The sequence below is a fragment of the Rhodnius prolixus genome, unplaced genomic scaffold, assembly GCF_049639745.1.
Source record: "Rhodnius prolixus isolate KJV_2025 unplaced genomic scaffold, Rpr scaffold_1, whole genome shotgun sequence".
Classification (NCBI taxonomy): Eukaryota; Metazoa; Arthropoda; class Insecta; order Hemiptera; family Reduviidae; genus Rhodnius; species Rhodnius prolixus.
The window spans coordinates 62374267-62398006 of record NW_027411581.1 but is presented as its reverse complement, the minus strand read 5'-3'; the positions used below and the strand labels follow the sequence as shown (position 1 = coordinate 62398006).

The 23740-nt window shown below is 29.1% G+C and overlaps 2 protein-coding genes and 1 long non-coding RNA gene across 9 annotated transcripts in view; 2 read left to right on the top strand and 1 right to left on the bottom strand.

Annotated features, from left to right (window-relative positions):
- The first annotated feature begins 2682 nt into the window (after positions 1-2682).
- LOC141446067 (longitudinals lacking protein, isoforms A/B/D/L-like) lies at positions 2683-6466 on the top strand. Of its 6 annotated transcripts, none has more exons than XR_012453463.1 (4): positions 2683-2974; positions 3549-3739; positions 4905-4997; positions 5839-6466. XR_012453463.1 is itself a non-coding variant. In XM_074112455.1 (3 exons), the coding sequence occupies exons 1-3, from the start codon at positions 4797-4799 to the stop codon at positions 6033-6035; spliced, it is 309 nt and encodes a 102-aa protein (XP_073968556.1). In that variant the 5' UTR covers positions 3750-4796; the 3' UTR covers positions 6036-6466. The 6 variants fall into 6 exon arrangements, 2 of the variants coding, with proteins under 2 accessions (XP_073968556.1, XP_073968557.1); XR_012453462.1 differs by lacking the exon at positions 2683-2974 and adding an exon at positions 2981-3244; XR_012453464.1 differs by lacking the exons at positions 2683-2974; positions 4905-4997 and adding an exon at positions 2981-3244.
- An 11513-nt stretch (positions 6467-17979) lies between these two features.
- LOC141446066 (E3 ubiquitin-protein ligase znrf1) overlaps positions 17980-23740 on the bottom strand; it is a 50401-nt gene continuing 44640 nt past the window's right edge. Inside the window, exons 2-4 of the mRNA XM_074112453.1 lie at positions 22763-22858; positions 22125-22230; positions 17980-19525 (exon numbers count right to left, since the gene is read on the bottom strand). Of these exons, the coding sequence (XP_073968554.1) occupies positions 19468-19525; positions 22125-22230; positions 22763-22858 (260 nt within the window). The 3' untranslated portion in view covers positions 17980-19467. The remainder of the gene's footprint in view (positions 19526-22124; positions 22231-22762; positions 22859-23740) is intronic.
- LOC141446071 (uncharacterized) overlaps positions 23447-23740 on the top strand; it is a 42583-nt gene continuing 42289 nt past the window's right edge. For both annotated transcript variants that reach the window (XR_012453470.1, XR_012453469.1), the window contains exon 1: positions 23447-23594. This is a non-coding gene — a long non-coding RNA (uncharacterized lncRNA). The remainder of the gene's footprint in view (positions 23595-23740) is intronic.

Here is a 23740-nt window from a genome sequence, read left to right as displayed (position 1 = left end):
CTTAATTTAGCCAACAACAGAATAATAATTTTTCCAATATCTTTTTTTTTTTTTTTTTTTTTTTTTTTTCTTTTTTGCAGAGGCAGCCGCAAACAACAAGGCTTACCATTGTGGACGCTGTGGAAAATCATACCATTACTATAGCGGCTTATATCGTCATACCAAATATGAATGTGGTATTGAGCCACAATTTGAATGTAAGTTTTGTGGGAAAAAGTTTAAACAAAAAGTAAATCTAAAAGCACACTATTTTGTCCATTCTGATACAATGAAAAATGTAAATTTAAAGTTTTAATAGAGTCATTTCTAGATTTTGTTTTTTTTTTATTAAGTTATAAATTGCTTTTTATTAAAGTTGGTTTCTTTAAATAATGTGAAATGGGTTTGAAGTTTGACATTTGTGATCAGAAATACTTGTAAGCATTATAATTTTTATAAATTTAAAGATCATAATTTTGTCACTTGAAAACAATAAATAAGTTAAACAGAATAATTTAAACCTTTTTTTTTATTAATAATTGTCAAGTGAAAATATGTTACAATATAAACTGGTACACCAAGTTTTGTGAAAAGTTACGCTACTAAAAAGAGACAAATTCTATGCACAAAAAAACGTGGGTCTATCTGTGACAGTTCTGATGGAATATCTTCAATAATAGAGGCTTGTGTCAAAACGTAATGAAGTCAATTTTTTTTTTTTCCAGTAATTTTATTAATAGTTTTTCTTCAATTTAGATCTTCTGCTTCGAAAGTTGATTCATCTTGGGATGGTTGAGTATCATTTATTAACTTTAATACAGTATAGGCGGTTTTAGATTTACATTTACTGAAACCTAAATGTGTTTCTTAATAATTTTATCAATTCTAATTTATAGTTTCATCTATAAATAATTTTAATTTGAATTATTTTGCATTAAATAGTAAAATTAGAGAATTTTTTTTGGCTCTTTTTACTTTTCTTTTAACATTTTTTCAAAATTAAAAATACTTTTTTTTGTGATTTCATATTTTAGTTATAGTTGATTTTGTATTTATTAATTAATGTGAAATGTTTTATTTTTCTTTTAAAGTGATATAATTTTTTATCTTTCAGGTTTTTTTTTTACTATTGTAAAACTTATTTTTACTATATTATACATGTAAAAAAACTCCAATTTCTTTATAATAAGATAGGAGATAAGAATAGTATCTGGGAAAATTTGACTTACGATCTTTCCATTTTTACTAACGCTGCTACAGTTTGACCAATTTGTTGGTCACAGCAATCCGGAAAGTGGATAGAGGCTCACTGAGAACTGAAATTCTCATTATCTTACTTCCGTATCCATCATTAATATGTTTAATATTACCTAATTTATCTTTCTCTCTTTACTTTTAAAATAACATTAGGGTACAATGTTTTTCTTTTTAAACAAAAAAGTGTATTGTTTCAATAATTATTTTTTCGTAGGTTGGAAGTTTTTTTTTTCAATTTATATTTTTTCAGCCTTATTCAGCCGAATTTTGGAAACGAAACAAGAGAATTCTGGTAATTTGACCATGAAGTTAATTCAGTCACCAATATTTTAATTAGAAGTTTTTATACTGAACGTTTTTTGGCTTTAAATCTTCAGCACATCACCAGCCTGATATCACTTATCTTCGTCGCACTTCTATAAAAGTTACATATTTTTGTATTTCGTACTTTTTTAAATATTTTATGATATCACTAATTTCTATCATATGTTTATTAGCATAAATAAGTAAATACATAATTTGATGACTGACTAATTGGTAGAGTCAGTAATTTACTGTATCCAGAAAGGGACGCTTAGTTTAAAATAAAAATAATAAAAAATAAATGGGAGATGTAAGCTAAAGTGAATTCTCAAATTTGTAATTTGGGTTTATTTCTGAACTTATTTGTATGTTTATTTCTCGGAACATTGGGATTTCATGTACAAACTATTATTACACGCCGTACCCATCACACTGGAAAATTTTAAATTTGTATCTTAATTTTCATCTTCTTGACACTTTCATAGTCAGATTTAAAGCATTATCTTTAAAGTAGGTCTTACAAGATAATTCGAAAATTCTTTGCAATTTCTAATAGGTTTTTTGGTCACTTCCCCCCCCCCTTGAAATAAAATTAATAATTTTTATATTTAACGAATGATATTTATCAGCTGATGTACACTGTTTACAGCCTATGCCATACAAGAACATCTACACCATGTTAATCGAATATCTACAGAGTTTTCCTGTGAAGTTTGTGGAAGAACTTATAAATATAAACATAATTTAAAAGCTCATCAACGACTGGAATGTCAAAAAGAGCCACAATTTGAATGTACAATTTGTTTGAAACGTTTCAAAGTGAAAAGCAATCTTAAAGCGCATTGGTTAACCCACAAAGATTTCGTGTAAGTTTTTAAAATATCATTGGTGAACTAATTTAAGAATAATATATTAATTTCATATTTGTTATTTTACCTATAGAAGTGTTCATCTAGCACTTCAAGTTCTTTAAGATGAAAACACTTACTTAATTGCACTGATTATTAATCTTATATTTTCTTTTCTTACGTGTTACTGATCGGTTTGTTGTATTAAAAATGAAGGTATTTCAACGTTTGATTTATCATAATCATTCATTTCGCTTAGGTAATAATACAGAATTTTCTTGTTTCAGAAATAAACTTTAAAACAGAGGGAGAACATCATTAAATTGGTCCAGATTGTACAAGTTTATTTTCAATAAGCAATAAATTGTGTTTAAAATATTAAAACGTTCTTCTTTTTCATTTGAAATGAAATTTTCTAAGATTTTGCTTTGCTAAACAAAAACAATTCATTTATTTATTTTCAAATTATTGAACATTGAAGGATGATAGAACCAGAATTTATTTATTGTTTTGGAGTTTTTTAAGGAATCGAAAGCAACTTTAAAATGAATGCTTCAATTGTTAGAACATCTGATAATATTGAAATGGTTAGTTGTAAATAACACTTGTTTTTTGAATCCGTTAAATTTGATTTCTTCCAAGTAGCTGTGTGTAAGTTCTGTAGTTATCAACCGGTCGTATGAAATAGAGCTGTGGAGTACAACCAAAAGCACCAATCTCAAAAGAATTCATTCTCTACGACTTACGAAGTATTTCGATGCCATAGTTAACTCTACTTTTATGTCTCTATCCGGAGTGTATATCGCATCACCTGTCGCCAAAACTCGATACTGAGGTTTGGGATATTATAACTATAGGTAAATTCTTCATTCATTTGAGTATAATTATTCTTGGTTGTTTTCAGCGTTACCGTAAAAACACGAGTTTTTAAACCGCCAATTTTACAGTTGTTACTTTGATGCTGTGTTCTTTTTCCTACATAGATTGATTTTTTTTTTTTCTCGGAGTGATATTTCTATTTCATTCAAGTTTATTTATTTTTCCTCACTTGATGGAGAACCTCTCCTTCTGTTATTAAATTGAAATTGAAATTCTTTATAATAAATATACATATTTGTTAAGAAAAATTATTCACACGATATCTTTTTTCTGTTTTTTTAGAGTTCCGGAAGCATTTCTGCAATAAATGTGGACGAAGTTACAAATATAGTTGGCATCTTAGACGGCACATAAATTATGAATGTGGAAATTTATCTAAGTTTGCATGCAATATTTGTCTGAAGAGATTCAGACGAAAGGAAAACCTTGCTAAGCATATATCTACACATTCTTGTGTTAATGATAATATTTTTGTCAGTTCGCAATAAAACTTGAAAAGTATTAAAATAAGGCGATAGTAGAGTAATCATTTCGTAATCCGTAAAGTTACTTTGGCCCGCTAATTGGATCATATTGTGTGTAAAGTATTTTAGATTTTTTTGTGCCCTTTTTTTTAAAAACTATGATTTTTTTAAAAATGTGTACGTCTTGTTCAGGGAATTTTTAGCCCAATTTTCATTGTCATTTAAAGTAAACTCGACTAATGAAGTAGACAGTTACTTACTCTACCAATTATTAGAAAAAAAATATCTTTTCTACGCTTAAACTAAAAGAAATATATATATAAAAAAAAATTTAGTTCACTGACCTAACGAACTTAAATTAGAACTCATTATTGGACTTCTCTAGAAGAACACCGGGCATGTCCTCTTTTGTCAAGCAACTTTGAAGGATCTCTTCTTTTTTTTGTAGGATTTGGCCTTCTCCAAAAGTTTATTGTCATATATTGGTTAACAGGCACTAACTTAGTTAGTACTGCTGTTGCAGTACACACCGTTATTTTGCTTTTTCTTCATCTTTTTACACCCTGCATAGTATTCAACAAAACCCAATAGCTTTAAAAGTACCAAATTTGCCTAAAATTTACTCCTTGTTATTTATTTAAAACTAAATTTTCCAGTTTATCCTTGTATTTTGGATGCAATAAAAGAAAAAATGAAATGTATTTTTTATGTCATTGGGCCAAACTAACTTCTTAAGAGCTAAGTAACCCTTGTTCATCAGTAGTTGGAATACTATTTTTGTCATCCATCGCTGCAGTATGAAAATCAGTTTATATTAAGTTATAAGCTACTTAGTTATATGCTTCTTAGAAATTATATGAATATAGTTTTTCTTAAAAAAAAACAAAACAAAAAACAGTGTCTTTAAGTTAAGTGCCTTTAAATTAACAGATATTTTTATACAGTATGTTTTTATATATTTTCATTAAAAGAAATGTGATTTTCAATTTGGGGGTCATTTAAATTGAAAAAATCGGAGAACTATTTACAAAAAAAAAAGAAAAAGTCATTACTACGTTTTTACTTCATGGTTCTAATAAATATAGGTAAATAAATTAATAATAGTAATATATAAACTAGTTTACTAATGTACATTAACACTTAATTATTTTTTTCTTTTAATTTTTTTGCCCAGTTTCCCATGGGAAAAAGGACTTTATCTGTGATAATTGTGGTCGAACTTACAAGTACCAACGAGCTTTGCATCGACATTCAAAATATGAATGTGGTAAGGAGCCGCAGTTCACTTGTCCATTGTGCGAAAGACGATTTAAACAGAAAATTAATATGAAAAAACATTATATGAGACATTTGGATAAAAGAAACGAATAATCTCACTGATTTCAATTAATCGATTTCAGTTCAGTAAAAGAATATTCATTGTGGTGATTTTCTTCATTACATTCTTCATTGATAAAAGAATTAACATGTAATATTTGTAACGAGAAATAAAAAAAATTTAACTTGTAACAGAAATATTAATTGTGTCAACAACAATTAACGCTTCGTGTAAATTGACATACGTATACTATATAAATGTTTACATTTTTTTTACATTTACTAGCTATAGATAACATTTCTGGTATTTTCTAATTTAGATATATTTTTGGGTAACACGTTGGATTAAATTGAGTTCGTTTTTTGAAAAAAAGACAGAAAAAAAATGATGGGTGTTTTGTTTTTCCTAATTTTCTTGTCTTATGCGAAGTCTTATATTGGAAAAATAAAACTCGTAGGTACTATTGGAACATTTTCTATTCGTATTTTCTTACTTTTTAAATTTTCTACATACATACATACAATTATTGTTCAGATATTATTATTTTTGTTCAATTCTGGAAGTAACTATATTTTTCGGTTGTTTATAATTTGGTTACTTCTTAATAATTGCATGATTATAAGTTAGTAGAAAATGCACTTTTTCTGAGTTCATGTTTTATGTTTAGCGAAACGTACTAAAAAAAAAAAAAAACCTTCCGTTAAATAAAAAGTTTACTTTTGTAAAGAATAATGAAATGTAAAGTTAACAAAATCTAGGCTTTTTTCTAACTAGTTTCCAAATTTTACAGGATTCAATTGTTCGAGATGTCAAAGGATTTATAAATACAAGCGGAATCTAACATATCATCTAAAAAATGAATGTGGTGTTCAAAGACAATTTGAATGCCAACATTGTAATAAAAGATTCAAGCAAAGGAGTCATCTTAAAGTACATCAGATTACACATTTGACTAATATTGATGATTTAAGATTTCCGAAAAGTTGAGATTAAATAAAGCCTGTTTCTTTTCTTTTTTTTTCAATAATTAAGGGTTTTAATAAATTTTTCTAATGAGGGATGTAAATGCATTTTTTTTTAACTTTAATGCGACCTTTTATAAATTCCTGTTGTTTTGTAAGTATCTTCTTGTATACTCTTTTTTTTTTTTTTAATCCAAGTAATTTTATAAGTTTCATAAACATTACTTAACAATTATTATGATTTAATTGACTTATTTTATCTACAGATGGATAAAACCTCTGGATACACTTATTTTTTTACCATACTTCATCCAGTCAAGAATTTTGTTTGGAGTAGAGATAATTCAAATAACAATTAAAATAAATTAAGCGCATAGCTCTATCATCGATTAGCTTGATTTATCTGAATTATATTCACGCAAAAGTATCCTAATTAAAAAAAAAAAAAAAAAAAAATGAAGCATATTTTTTTACTTTTTTCCATTTTTTTTTTATTTTTTGTAAAAAATTATGTGTTTAATAATTTTAATTATGTTCTCAGTATACCAATACTGCTTTAAAACTAACTTAAATGGATTTTTCATGCAGAAGTCATGTTTTCTTGTGGACGCTGTTTGAAGACTTACAAGAATAAATGTTCCCTACGAAGACATCATATGTATGAGTGCGGTGTTGAGCGAAGATTTGGTTGCAGTATTTGTTTTAAAAAATTTCGTCGCAAAGAGAATCTCAAAATTCATTTTATCCAACAGCATCATTCTGAACTACTGGAATGGAAAAAATTGTAATGTTTTGAGATGCGTAGGTGGGGGAGTTTGAGATCAGTGTATTTTGTTTTTTTTTTATCCCAATATTGCATCCAAATGTTGGAAGGTTTTTATCCAACAATGGTAATAAAGGAAAAGGGCACATTAAAACAAAAAACAACAACAACAATTCCATAATGTGCAAGGGACATATTGCGTACTGTTGTGTTTTTTCATTATTGTTTATAAAAATGCCTTATTTAGTCTTACCGTTCCGATATTTTCCTACTCTGAAGCCTAATCACTTTTCTTCCTTTTTTAATTTGGGGAGCAATTTATGTATTCTTAATACTTATTAACTCTTGTTTTTCTGCAACCCAACTCAGCAACCTGAAATAATTTTTTTTTTTTGTCAACTAGTCAGTTTACTATCTGCTATTTATTGAAAAATATGTTGTCATAAAAAAAAAATAATCTATTTAATTGAAATTAATAAGGTGTTTATTAGTTTTTAAAAGAAAAATTAATTTAACAATTTTTATTTTTTCAACTTTAAACGAAATGTTTATTGTTAAATGCATTAATTAATGTGTATGCATTTTTAATTAATAATACATGCGAGATTAGTTTCTCTATTTACTTGATAAATGTTCTTATTTACCTTGTTAGTAATACATTTTTAAGCTCGTATCTTCAGAAATGTCGAGTTACGTTCTTTCTGTGAGTGATATAGATTTGTGGAATTAGAATTATTAGGCATGATTAAGTTACTCTTTTCACAATATACTTATGATGCTTTATTTTAAAATTATTTTTTACTGGATATAGGCTTATTCGTTGGGATGGGTTGCTTGGAAGTTGTACCAATTATTCACTTTTCTTATTAAGTTTCTCTTTTCTTCTCATTTTCGTTTGTTCAGTCTCATTAAATCTACTTTATTTGATGTTCTTAGTTATACCTCAATTAGGCGATTCCAAAAATCTTGAGAAGGAACGCGATCCTAGGCAGTTTTTTTTTTGTTTTATTATTAGATTAAATTGTTCTTAATAATTTCATTTTGCTGTTTTTTTTAAATTTTTAATATTTTTTTTTTTTTTTTTTTTAATTAATATTTCTTCAAAAACCTTCATCTTTTGCCAGACGTTCTCTCACATTCTGCAGAAGAATTCGCATTACCCCCTAAATGCACGCACATTAATAAATAATTGACCACAGCACCTGTCCGCAGGTGGTGGAGTACGTGCCTACGTTTGTGATAGATGTCCAAAAACATACAAATATAAGGGTGATCTACAGCGACACAAGACATACGAATGTGGAGTAGATCCTAAGTTCCAGTGTACCGTTTGTATGAAAAGATTTAAACAGAAAGTCAATTTGAAATCTCATATGGTGACACATTTAGGTTTTGCTTTAAGCCAAAGGCAACATTTTTTGTAATATTTTTTTTTTTTTTTATACAAATATTTATTGTTAAATATTTCTAAAGTGTTTATGAAAGCCTAATATATATATATATTTAATATTTTTTATATATTTAATAAACTGTTGGAAAATTTCAGTGCTTTTTTCCAAAATATTCTTCCTTTTTTTTGTGTGTGTTTCAAGTGAAGGTTGTCGTCCGCTTTTTTTTTGTTTACAAAATTTGTTTTAATCATAAAACTTTCAATTTGTTTTAGCGTCTTGGAGTTTAGTGGATTGTTTCTGATTTTTTTCCAGATTTGGTAATAAATTTTTAATTAGTTTCGACATTCTACTTAAAATAATTTTTATTATTATTTTTTTCTAACACCATATTACTCGAAAGTAGCAAAAAAAATTTTTGTAGATAATATTTTTTTTTTTTATTATTATCAGCCTATTTTCTCAATTCATTGTGCTTTGCGATTTTATTTTTTCTTTTGTTTTGTGTAAATAACTTTACTTCATTTATTTGCTTACAGATCATCATCAAACAGCTAGATCATTTTGTATTGATTGTGGAAAAAATTATAAAAATCGCCGACATTTATTGAGACATCAAAAATGGGAATGTGGCGGAGAAAGAACTTTTCGATGTAATATCTGTGGCAAGTCTTTCAAAAGGAAAGACCATTTGAAGACACATCTTATTTCACATGTGGCGCATACCATTGTGCCGCCAATAAAAGGAGAATATTCCTTTGACATTAACTCTTTACTTTAAAACTATTTCATTTCAATGATAATAACTCATTTCTTGTCGTATTTTCAATAATTTTAATGTCTTTTATTTTATATATATATATTTACAAAAGATTTGCTAATGATTATAATTTAAGAGAAAAAAAAATGTTGGTCAATAATTACAATTAAATATAATAATGGTTTTGATTTATTTTTTTTGTATTTACAGTGTTAAAAATCCCTCTTCAATTTCCAATTATTTTGGAGATGTAAGACTTGGAATTGAAATTTGCCTTAAGTGAGAAATATACAGTTTATTTTGTATAAGTTTAGAGGTATACTTAATCAGTATAAACCAAATTATTCCAATCAACTGCCAAATCAGCTGTGCCCTTTAATAGTATTGCCTTTTGTGAATAAATAAGTAATTATTTGGGTTAAATAAGAAAGTGATTTTACTTGAGCATCCCTTCTTATTCACTCCTCTTGACATTTCTCTCATGTTTATTGGTATCTCTTGGCTAGTCAAGTGAAATTTCAGGTCCATTAATTTCTTGCAATAATTCCACGCCTTACGTCTCCTTTTTTTTTATATATATAAATACAGTAAATGTTGTACATGATAAAAAGAAATAACTTTTTGTGATTTATATAGTGTTTTTTTTTTTTCTGTTTTCTTATGTTCATTATAGACGTTTCCGAACTGCAGCGCCAACGGACCTGTACAAATTGTGGCCGCACTTACAAGAATCGTACCAGCATGCTACGCCATATGCGACTGGAATGCGGAGTACAACCAATGTTTAAATGTATCGAGTGTGGACGTTGTTTTAAACGAAAGGATACACTAACCACACACTACGTACTCGTCCATAAAGGCAACTCCTTGAACATCCTGAAGTTTCTAGATTGAAATTTATTCAAACAAATTTTGCTTTATTAAATATTGTAAATACATGTATATTACATACGCCAAATACATAAAAAAAAATCAGTGTTGAGTTCGTTAGTTATGTTTCGAAGTTAGTTCGTTTTGTCTTCGAACATTTTTTTTGTTTTTGTTTTGTTTTAAATTATTTTTGCTGTAAACAAACATTTTTTTTTTGTTCGGTAGTTGATTCGTTATCATTTTAGCCATTTGCCTTTCTTAGCGTTATTCAATTATAATTTAGTTATTTGTTTTTTTTTTTTAAAAAAAAAAAAGAATATTTCTTTATAAAAAAATCTGTTCCATATTTTTTTTCTGGACGAAGTAGCTTTATTTTTCAAACTAATTACTACTTTTAAATTCTTTTCGTTTTATTTCACTTCTAAACTACCAAGTAAAATATTATGTATAGGGCAAAATTATACAGGCATGTGTTTCTTTTACGCTTAACGATTTTCTGGCACTTTTTGAAAAAAACTTGCACTTATTAATTATTATTTAAGTTAGCACTTTTTTTTTTACTGCACCCTGTTTTTTATGCCTGGCTGAATAATTTAACATTAATTTGTCAGTCTGTAGTTATTTTGCTATTCCATTTCTATGTAGACCATTTTGCGATATCCTTAGCAGGTTTTTGTGTTGAAGTAATGAAAGTTTATTTATTAATTTTTAAGAATTTAAATTAATTAATTTAATTTTAATGTATGAAAAAATACGAACTTTATTCTACGAACTCTATTAATGTTGATTTTATCCATCATAACATGTTTACGAAGTTCTTGGATCTTCTGTACGGATGTGGTGATAAAATTGGGAAGTCAAATTCTCTGTAAGAAACCTGATGTGCGCAAGTTTAAATCTTTTCTCGAAGTAAAGATATCGTGCTATGTTGGATAAAATCTACGCTAAAAGAAGGTTGTTTTTTTTTTTTTTGTGCTATTTCATTTAATAAGCTTAAATAACTTAGAAATGGAGTTTGCAAAATTCTAAAAAAACAAACTCTACGTTTGTTTATTTTTAAAACGCTGGTCTAAATCTTAAATATTGAGGAATGGTTCTTTTTTTTTTGGTTTAGGTAGGTCAGAAAACAATTTTTTTTAAATGTAAAATACTCTTCCTAGATGGAATTTGGGTTTCCACTTTTAATGGAGAGCTTTTGTTAAAAAAAAAAAAGGTGGTGATTTGAATGAATCTTATAAAGGGACTTTAAGTTTAGGTTAGAGCGCAGACTGTTATCACTTCGGTTAAGAATAAGGCACAAATTCGAATAAACATGCACATGATAGAAAGGGAATACAGAGCTTCTCACTGTTATTATACTGCAATGATTTTATATAGAATTGATTAGACTACTATTCAATAGGCGTCAAAGTAACCGAGCGGTTAGAGCCAAAGCCCGCAAAGCTTTTTGTATAGTGGTACTAATTTCGATTCTCGATCGAGGTCTTGATTTTTATTTAGTACATAAAACGAGAAATTTATAATAAAGAGTTTGCTAATCGTCTCCGTTCACGATACTTACATTGGTATTTGGACGAAAATCATTACTTTACTTTTATCGTACCCTTTAATAATAAGTTTTGCAGCTGTAATTTCCTTTTGCCTGCTTAATTTTTTTTTTTTTCTTCCATAAGACTGCCTCTCTCTTGTCTCAGAGAAGGTGTCTACCACCGTTTGCCGAAGTAAAGAACCTTCTTCAGATATAAATACAGATTGGCAATTCTAATGTTTTCTATTTCATAAAAATATTTGGTGTGGTCGTTAACTTAAAATTTTTATCATATACTTACCTTTTTTTTTTTTTTTTTTTTACCCATTTCAGACTATGACAAAACATCTACTACGTGCTCCAATTGTGGTAAAACTTATAAGAATCGTACCAGTATGCTTCGCCATCGCCGACTGGAATGTGGAGTTGAGCCTCGTTTTCATTGTGAACTATGTGGAAAATCTTTCAAAAGAAAAGAACATTTACAGACTCATGTTGTTTTGGTACATGCATCCAAAATACATCGCTATTATATAGACCAAAGAATTTAATTTATTTATTCATATTTTATAAGTTTAAATATGTAAATATATTTTATTAAATAATTTCATTATTAACCTAAAATTTTTGTTACATTAAAAAAAAAAAAAAAAATGTTTAGTTTGGCAATTAATTATTTCAAGTTTCCATTTTTGGTTAAAGTTTATTTTTTACAGAAAATTTACCTTCTTTCTTTAAATTATTTCATGAAAAATTAGAAAATAATAATAATGATCAATTATACCAAAAACATTTATTTTGTCTGCTGCACAAAATGTAAAGCAAAACTATGAAAATATCAAAGAAAATATAAAAACAAATTCTATATTTACAATAACAGTTTTGTAAAATATCTCAAATTTTCTTGCTCGATTCGTACGAAAAAGTATTTTTGTAAAAGTGGCATCTTTACTATAATCGGTACTGTGCACCGATCGCCTAAGTCTACTTTTTTTTCTTTTTTTTCTTATCTGCTTTGTCTTGTTCAGTTTCTTGGTTTATTTCTTTTGCTCCTTCAGAAAATTTGAAGTATCTCAAATTTCTATCTTGATCATATGATTATTAATAGAAATCTATTTTTAAAAAGAGCACCTCTTCTTGTTCATTATATAAATGTTATTATTTATGGTGAATTGTATATTTTTTCTCCTAAATTTTGTATATAATTTTGTTATTATTAGTTAATACTAATAATTCTTTTGTTTGTTTATTGATATTTTTTTTGTGTTTATTAACTTAATGATAAATCTATATTTGTTAAATTAATATTATCTAACATTACACAATTTGTTAAAATTCTGATTATAAAGCACCCATCTTCTCAAATGCGGAAGTGATTTTTGGTCTTAAAAAAAAAAAAAAAAAAAAAATTTTATTGTATTTTTAAATATATTTTATGTAAATGAAATAATGTTATTTGGTGGAGAGGCTATTTTAATAGAATAAATTTTTTCATTCCTATGTATTATTAATTCTTCCCAAATGTTTTGAAAATTTACTGAGATTGTGGTGTTTCTGTCAACTTATTACTAGTTATTACTTATACATTAAACATTTGACTTTTATCTTTTTTTAAATTCCGCTAATTGTGAATCTGGTTCACAAATTTAAATAAAATCAAAAAATAGCCCTTAGGTATGCTGTTGTTGTGGGTAGGTGTTCTTTTTCTTCTCTCATTTATTTACAGTGTGCTTATTTTTAATTTTTAGTATTTTTTTTTTAAATGTCGTTACCAGACTTTTTTTTAAAGGTTTTTGTACGAATAATGAACGGTATATTGACTAAACAATTGATTTATAGGCGTCCGTCAGGAGGTGGCAGGGTGTATCTCTTGTAAAAACATTTTAAGAAAAACCTGATTAAAAGGATTTTTGAAACTCAAGTTCAACTACATTATTTTTTTTAATTTGTCTCTCTTAATTAAGGATAAACAATACTTGTAATACATTCCCATCTAGGGATAAGATATCTTATGGGAGCTTTGATCTTTCTTGGCATTTGGAAGGTGCTAAGCCTTAAAGGAAACTGAAAAAATATTAATAATTCCTTTTATAGCCCTTTTTTTTTAGTTAGATTCCTTTTATAGCCTTTTTTTTTAGTTAAAAAATCTTATTGATGAGGAATCTGTCCACAAATCTCAAAAGAAAAATAGTGGAGAAAGTTGCTAGTCGCTAGCCCGTCTACTAGAAACGACATTTAAAATTGGCAACGTTACACCTAAACAGTAAGGTACTGATTTATTATGACACAATTAAGAAATTTCATACTTGAACTGCAGAAAGTCAGTCGAATTTTCTAATATAAATCCGTCCTCCATCTTCACTGTCAAAAATTCTATGCCGAACAACCAATTCTTCTAAGTTTAATAGAATCGCACGTAATGTTCAAAACATACCCATCTCGCTATTAAGAAAAAAAAATGCATCCTTACCTTTCTGGATAGCCTCTAATCCTTATAGTTCTCATCTAACCATTCCCGCACGAACCCATTCGATGATTGAAGCAACGTTAGTCACGCGATTTCCTTGAGATAGAGGTCAATGAATAAATACTGAGAGAGAGTCTCTCCATTAGGTGGTGGCTCCTCTCTTGCCAATCTTGATCAGACTGCTTACTTGTTGCAGAAGAGTTATTTCTTTATTTCTGTCCAGAAATTTTGTTAATGGTTTGTATTATTTATACAAAAAACACAAGCATGTATTGAATTGTTTTTTTGTTTTTTTTTTTTTTCAATTTATCATTGTTCTCAGTACTAACTCATGAAATACTGTTACAGGATATTTGGTTGTTGAAAATGATCCATATAACCGTAAATTTGGTTGTGAAAAATGTCTCACAAGATACAATAACTACTCTTCGTTGATGCGCCATTATAAACATGAATGTGGTCTAAAAAAATTGTACGTCTGTCGGATTTGTTTTAGTGATTTCTTGAGAAAATGCCATCTCGACAAACATTTTGTAAACACCCATCTGAAAGAATTTTAAGCTTTAAGAGTAATTTTTTTGTAATATACTTTCTCATTAAACAAATTATATAAGATAAAAATCAATTGTGACTTTTTTTTAAAAAATTTATTTTGTAATTTACAATCTACAAATATATACAATAAGTAATTAGGAGGTGAATAAAATGAACTGGTGCGGGAAGAGCAGGAGGAGAGAAGCTACCCAGCGGTAGCACTCTCTATAGGAGAGAGGAGAATGTGAGGAGGAGAATTTGAGTGAGAGATAGGAGAATAATGACGTTCTTAGTTCTTCAGACAGTAAGGAAATCGCGGGGCCACTGGCGATTCAGTCGGCGAGTAGGATTGTTAGGGATGTCAGAATAGGCGAGAAACTGTACAAGAGGATTTGAGCAAGTAGTGAGAGCAGTATGGAATTTTTGATATTTACTCTTTTTTTTTTTTTTTTTGTTTTCTTTTTTTGGCATTGGCTTCCGCCATACAGCCAGCATCGTCTAGGTGCTTATCACTAGAATATCACTTACTCTCCGTTCTTACCTACAAATACATTCGCTTCACACATTCATCATTCTACTATATACCGCTATTTACATAAAATACTGCTAATGGATGGAGCAGCACTCTGTGCTCCTGCCATCCTTCTCGCTTAACCAAAATTAAAATCACGTAATCCTTCTCTAAGCATTTTGTTCCATTCATTCTAATTCGGCTATAGCTTCTAAATACATTCATATTTCATTGCTAGCTCTGCTATCGACTTAAGCACATAACTGTTGGTGGAGAATATAATGTCTTCGTAGCGAAATGGTGCATCTAAATACCTGTATATATCGTCAAACATTCGTTTCCTTTCTACCACATAACGTGGACATATCATTATTACATGTTTGAAATCTTCCTCCTCATTGCAATCTACGCAAAGAGGAGAGGACCTTTTGTTGATCCTGTGTAGATACGATCCGCACACCGCGTGGTTCGCTCTCAGCCTGCTTATTGTCGTAACAACCCATTTATTAGTGCCAGTTCCCTTAAACCATGGTTGTCTAGGTAACTGATCTGCCATAGTTTTGCTGTGTTTGACCCCAGGAATCATCACCCAGTACTTTTCATGTACTCTCTAGATCCAATCACTGAGAGAATAATAAAGGTAGTAAGTAACACGTTAGTATAAAAAAAAAAAGTAAATAAATTCTATATACAAAAGGCTATATAACTATTATAATAAATAAACATACTAAAATAAAAGTTGACCATTTTATTCTATGTCGAGTTTTTTACTCTTGGCGAGTTGGTCTATGAAGGGAATGTTGAGGTCGTTATGAAGAGTAAGGTTAGTAACCATAGAAAGATGCGTCAATTATCTGTCGGAGGAGTTTTGATTGAAATGTTTGTACAGTCCGTAGGTTTGTTGGTTTGGCTGAACCTCACAGCTCTAGTCCGTAAGTCCACATAGGTTTGAGGATAGTATTATATAGTAATCGTTTTGAGTTCAATGGGCAATTTAGAGCTTCGTCCAAGTAGTCTGTAAAACAGTTTCGCACGTCAGCTGTGTTTATTCGCTTTAATGGACAATATTTCACTCGACATAGAATAAAATGGTCAACTTTTATTTTAGTATGTTTATTTATTATAATAGTTATATAGCCTTTTGTATATAGAATTTATTTACTTTTTTTTTTTATACTAACGTGTTACTTACTACCTTTATTATTCTCTCAGTGATTGGATCTAGAGAGTACATGAAAAGTACTGGGTCAAACACAGCAAGAGAGTTATGCCCTGGTCAACTTTTATTTTAGTATGTTTATTTATTATAATAGTTATATAGCCTTTTGTATATAGAATTTATTTACTTTTTTTTTTATACTAACGTGTTACTTACTACCTTTATTACTTCTCTCAGTGATTGGATCTAGAGAGTACATGAAAAGTACTGGGTCAAACACAGCAAGAGAGTTATGCCCTGGTCAACTTTTATTTTAGTATGTTTATTTATTATAATAGTTATATAGCCTTTTGTATATAGAATTTATTTACTTTGTTTTTTTATACTAACGTGTTACTTACTACCTTTATTATTCTCTCAGTGATTGGATCTAGAGAGTACATGAAAAGTACTGGGTGATGATTCCTGGGGTCAAACACAGCAAGAGAGTTATGCCCTTGGCTGTACAAACAAAGAACCCAAAGTGACCCTAGGTTTGGGCAGAAATCAGATCACTCTGATTACACGCCTATTCACAGGGGCACGGAAAGTTCAGTGAGCATCTGCACAAGGTGTGGGCTTATTAGCTCGGAACCTTTGTGCAGATTGTGATCAGGAAGAGGAAGAAACGGCCTCTCACCTGTTATTCAGATTGCGTTGCAATCGAGAGACTGGGCGCTACGATATCTTTGGTACTTTCGAGACCAAAGGTAGGATTATAGCGCAGAAGGAACTGGGTAGGGAAAGCGCACAACCTTCTTAGGGTACGTTCACAACGGAACTGTGAGTATAGATGATAGCAGAGATGATAACTGATAGAGTAAAATATAATCGCTGATTAGTGTGCACAACGGAGCTTTGATACATGCAACATGTCCCGAGAAGTGAAGAAGAGTTTTTATGTTCAGCAGCAACGAAATGGTATATTTTAAAGAAAAAACTATTTAGAAAATATCATGTACATCCCATAAATAAAAAACGAAGTACTTTGGGCGAATTTCACTATTTATATAAGGAACTTAGAAATTACCCGGATCGTTTTTTTGAATATGTGAGGATGGGTCCACCCACATTCGACGATATTTTAGAAAAAAATAAGGTCAAAATTAAGAAAATGTTGGAAAAATTGTCATGGAAATCCTATAACCATAGAAGAAAAACTAGTGATAACTCTGAGGTAATGGTTTTATTGAGAAAAAACAAATAAATACACATAAAAATAATTATGTAAGCACGATTTAAAAAATAAAATATTGTTTAAAAGTAAATAATAAAATAATAACAAAAAATAATGAGTAAAGAAAGCACTAATTAATTTTTCTACGTCCATTTTGAAGCTCCGAATACTGGAGTTCAGCTAGCAGAAAAATGAAAAATTTAATACTAACATCTATGCCAGTTTATACCAGCGCGTATGAGCCACTAGTCGCAGCTTCTTCGTTGTGCACGCTCACATTCGAATGTATTATGTTTTTCTTTAAGCGCTGATGCATCACTCCTATCATCTATGCTCGCTCACAGCTCCGTTGTGAACGTACCCTTAGAAGGGGAGGTTTTCCATCTACTAGACTTAAGAGGGAAAGGCACAATAAGCCTCTTGGTGGCTGCGGTGCCGTGGGGCATGGGTCCCGTCACGCCGTTCAAATAAAATCAAATCGTTATTACTTGATGTAAAATTCTAATTGCCGTCGACGTACTCTACTCCTACAGTTATGGTTGTGGTTCTCCGTTGTCTGTTGTATTTTATTTTTAAATAGAAGGTCTCATCTGTACCACCTAAAAAAAAAAAATAAATAATAATAACTTGCTTTACCACATGTCTTGTTCATTATTCTTCCGTCAATAATTCACTCGCCCAAAAAAGCTTTAAGTTGCAATCAATGATAAGTTCAGCCTAAAAATGGTTGGGAATCTCTGCTTAATGGAAATGGAGGGGAAAAAAAATAACCCTTCCACATTTACATTAACTTTATTTCAAACATGGCTACAATAATTATGACCAATGATCAAAGGTGGTTTTTTTCTTTCTTTTTTTTTTATTCATATATTGAATTTCAATATATATTTTGATTGGTATTTTATTTCTTCCACCTCCTAAATATGACAATCAATGATTATCAATGTTAATAATAATAAAAAATACACCTCCTCTCATTTTTATTTTATTTTATTGATTTCACTTTTCTGTAAAAAAATTTGTGAATAACATTAAAAATAAAAACGAAGGTACAACTTCCTTCCCAAGGTTTCATTGATTTATTTTTATTATTTTTTCCATTCAATGCTAACATCTTAACAACCACAGTAAGAAAACCTTCAGTTTCAAATTATCGCGCACATTCTTCATTTAGTGTGGAAATTTTGCACCAAAAAATGGAACTTTAGTAGAATGAACTCACCCTTAAAACAGTTTTAAAAAAATAAACAAAAACATTTGCTTGGCTTTTATCTAATGAAACCATGATCATCACCAATATATAGTTAATAAAATAATAATAATAATAATAATAATAATAAAATAAGTCTTCTGGCATAATCATTTATCTCATTAAATTTCAATGTCCTTTTTTCATGGGTATTTCCTTCAAATACCTGTTTTTTTTTGTTTTTTTTTCTTTTAATTATTAATTTTCTTTTCTTTTTTTTTAATTTGGTTTTTACATTTTCAATTAATAATTAAAATATATCACATGTACATTACTTTTTGGGTAACACATTCACCAAGCTGTGTGAATTTACAAAAAAAAAAGATAAAAACTCCTCCTATACGCACAACAAAGGCTTTTTTTTAAAAAAAAAACAATTATTTACGTTTCGTAACTTAAAAAGAAAAACAAACAAAAAATCATCAAATGAACACAATTAATAAACTAAGACATTCATTAACATAACACTTATTATTTGGGGATAAGATATTGATATTAAAGGTTTTTGTTTTTTTTTGTAGTTGTTTTTTTCCCCCCTTAAATATAATATTATTTAGTTAGGCTTACGACTGTAAAAAAAAAAAAAAAAAATTATAGAAAAAAGATATGATTGGGGATAGTAAGAAACAAAGTTAAAATGAATTTGACGAACTGTTCAAAAAACTTCGTGTTTAAGTGATTCGACATTAATAATAAAAAAAAAAAAAATTATATATCTTACACTCTTTTTTTCTATCTTTTTTTTAAAATATAAATGTAGGCCTTATCACAATGTTTATCATTCATAAAGAAAACTACTAAATTTATTTTCTTCGAAAAAGAAAAATAAGAACAAAAAAAGGAAAAGCTTGCAATTTGCGATATACAATAAGCTATATACAATTACTTTATATTTAATTATTTTTTTTTTTTTATTATTACATTAATACCCCCCAATCATTGTGTTCCATTTTTTTATTTAATTTATTTTTTTATTAACAAACTTGATTCAAAATGTATAACTTCAGTCTCATCAGTCGCCTGGATGCTCCGGACAACTCCTGTTTACATCAAACCATCTGTCTATACAACTGAAACAATAAACAGAATATTATCTATATATATAAAAATGAATGTGTGTCTTTCTGTCTGTACTCGATAGATTCAAAAACCATACATCCAATCGCCGTGAAAATTTGGGAAATTATTAGGTATATCCCCGGGAAGGTTTTTGAATTTTTTTTTTTTTTAAATCAGAGTTGGGGTTCTAGGTGCTCCCGAACAAATATCCCAAAAATATCAAAATAACATTTAATTAGTAATATTTGTTAAAAGTGTAACCATGAAAACCATGAAAAACAGTTTTTTGCAATTATTAATACGAGAATAAATTATACCGAAGATGGTGGAAAATCCATTAAACTAAAAGAGCTCAACAATACTATTGACGTTGATAATCGTCGGGTAGGACCATATTCTCCATTACTACTAAAAACGTATAACGCACACATAAATGTGGGGGTACTGCAATTCAGTGAAAGCTATAAAATATATTTGCAAATATGTGAACAAAGGAAGCGATATGGCAGTGTTTGGGGTGGAAAATACAACTGCATCTAACGATGAAGTCACCCAATATCAACTTGGACGCTACATAAGTAGCAATGGGGCTGTATGGCTGTATTTTATCATTTTCCATTCATGAGCGATATCCAACGGTTGTTCATTTTGCAGAAAATGGACAGCGTGTGTATTTTACATCAGAAAATGTACGTGCAAGAGCAATGTCATCGCCTACAACAACATTAACTGAATTTTTCACATTATGTAGAAATGCTACCTTTGCAAGGACACTACTGTACTCTGAAGTAGGGATAATTTTATTGTTAATTTTCATTTCGATGTATTGTACACATTTGATCATTAATAAATTATGTTTGAGGTATCAAAACTGCCTTTTTGTTCAAACACAACAACGTGTGAACGGGTACAGCTATTTATTAACAAAATAATAAATGAGCCGTTTATTTTGAAAGTGGCCTAACTCCATTTATCTTCAAATCGAGATATTTAAGGGTTTGCGTTTGAGGTAAAAATAAATTTGACCCAAAAAAGAATACGACCACAGTTATCATTATTGCTGTAGGTTACCCAAGCTTCAGATCTTCAGGTCCAATCACATTTTTCAATTTACACTCAGTTTTAAACCTTTTTTTCTTTCTCTTATCTTGCAGAAGAAACTTCGTATTTTTGTTCACGACTTAACACAACTTTCTAAAACGCGCCAACAACATCATTGGACAAAATAATGGGGCTGGTACCCACCAGAATAGAAACACAAGTCATAAATGTTCAGCTGGGTGAATTAGGTGGGTGTACCCTTGACCAAGTAGAAAGTTGTAGGAGTCCCATTGTTGGAAATTGTGCAAACTTCAAAAGAATCAGAAGGTAGAGAGAGGAACATTTATTACTAGAGCGTAGCAATCACAAGATATCACCAGATGTAAAAGTAACTATTACCTTAACAACTTATTTGCATTAAAGATTGTAATCAGTTAAAATTCATTAGAAGAATCATTAAAGTGCAAGGAGATCTCCTTAATCTAAATTATAAACCGTGGCTCCCCAGTAGAATGTAACTGTGTTTCTTTATGCAACCAAGAGAAAAATAGAGAACGTTATGGCTGTCCTATTCTAGGAAAAACTGCAAAGACGAAACAAGAATTTTCATGTATTTATTTATAATTTAGAAGCATTAATTTATAGAGATTTTTTGATGGAAAATTGTCATTATTAATTGTTTATTTAACCAACCACAGTCTGAGGTGAACTACATTATAATAAGCGGCTTTTAGTGAAGTTAACATGTGTTCAATTTTTTTCCTCTCTTCTTAAGGGCAGGGCTATAAACTGACCTCTAAATTTTAATATTTAATAATATTGATGTTTCGTGAGCTTCAAGGAACTTTCTTTGGAGCACTTTTGATGAACAGGACAAAATACGGACGAAGATTAACAGAAATACAAAGAAAGATAAAATTTTAATCATAACCTAGTACTGGTTAAATAAAACCTAAACCAACAAAAGAGAAACCATAATACTGTCTCTAATAATTTATTATATTTTTATTTTCATGTTAGTGAACCGTTTCGAAACGCTTCATGTGGTTTATTAACAGTTCTGAAAAATGATTAGATTAAAGTTAACATGAATAATTATTCAATATATTGGTTACAAATGGTAAATATTTTTTATAAACATAAAGTTTGAGTAAAAAAACGCATTGTAACCTTAACTTATCTGAAACTGCATCAACACTTCATTTGATGATGTACATACATCTACATATCAGTACCCCGGAGGTACACAACAGTACATACGTATGTCACATTTTAAATTTTTTACAGGAGAGCAAATGAAAGAGTTTTTTCGCTGCTTTTTCTTACTTATAAACCCACGGGAGTTATTTTACTTAAATCTTTGGCCGATAATAAGTAACGTAGATGCACCATAAGTGATGTTTGAGTAATAAAAAAACAGGAATATTGTATTAGAAACATTAAAAAAATAAATTTTGAAAAAATGGAACTTAGTGTTGTGCACCTCCGGGGTACTGATATGTACAGCAGGCTAAATGCCTACATTACAAATTTTACACTTAAATGCTACAGAAGAACTTAATTAATTACCTTTTGTGATAAATGCACAGACATGGAAGTCTGGCTATGGTATCTCCTTGTGTTAATTCTTCAAGGCAAATTACGCACTCGCCTTTATCTTCCGATAAAACGTCCTCTGCAAAAAATCGTAGTCATTACTAATGCATAAAAAAAAATATAAATGCTTTTATCATTTGCAATGACAGAAGTCTGTTTGCTAAACCCAGATATTTAGAAGCTTTAAATACAAACTTTCAATAGGTTAAATATAAGAAACTAGAGCTTGGCAATTTAAAACAAGTACTATTTTACATATGTTGTCCTACCAATACGTATTTTTCATCAAAAATATTTCAGTACTTTAAATTAAACAATAAATTCTTATTTAAATGTAATAATATTAGACAGAACTATTTGGAACGTAATTTACGATTAATGGCCCTTAACAGTAAAAATTAGTTTGTTGAATGTTCTGGCTTTATTTTATTCAAGCAATTTTAACATAATAATAACTCTTGAATGCTTTGTATACCAAAGGCAGGCTCCACTGAATACATAATTATATAATGTACGGTTCTCACTATGTACAAATGTATTTAGAATGTTTTTCTCTTGTTTATATAGGCTCAAATTTCTTAAGTAAAAAAGGAAGATATTTTTATACATACCATTATAATTTAACTTCGGTTTGGTGAGGCACATAACCAAATGACATTCTATGTCATCTGGTAGGACGAATTTTGAACAAACAGGACACTTTATTCCTGCAACATGTAAAATACGTATGTAGTAACAGTAATAATAATTACAACAACAAAAATGATGATAATAATAATAAAACACAAATATGAGTAACTTATAATTAGAAATCTTGTAAGATCAAATTAAACTGTTCATTTGTTTTTTTACTTTTTGGTTCCCTACTGATATTAGCGGCTATCAAAATAAAGACATCTTCAACAAATAATTTTAAGTTTTATTTTGTCGTTCTGAGAGATTCTATTAGATAAAGCTGTTGGATAATTTTCTAAATTTATAATGAAAATTAAACAAAAAAAGAAAAGAAAAATGTACACTGTTTAGATGCATGCATATCGTAATTACCAGACTCTGTAGTCGTTAAACATCCTACAATATCAGGAAACAATGCCTTTAATTGTTTAATATCATACTCGGTTAAATCAGGAGAAAATTCCATTGTAACAATAAATATATTCTTTTAAAATTCTTCTGATACAAAAGTTTCAAAACAATAAAAAAATCCGATCTCATTACTCTGTGTGAAGCACATGAACTTGTTATGTTTGACGGGAGAGCAAAACGGAAGGTAACACAACGGCTTGGTTCATAAACATGGTCAGGTTATGTGAAGTGCTGGGATCTTTCCTACAGTTCAGTGAAACGTAAATCGTACATAATCTTGTGATAATAATTTGTGTCTTTCATAAACTAGTGTCTCCTGGTTTTCATTACTACTAGTTCTGAAATTTACTGTAAAAGGTATGTACAAATTACATGTTGTTCATTATTAGTTCATAACCCTCATAATGTAAATTATAACTACAAAGTTTAATCGAGTATTTAATGGCAAGTAAATTAGAGCAGAATAGAGTTTAATCAAAGGATCCATTTTTTGTTTTCTACAA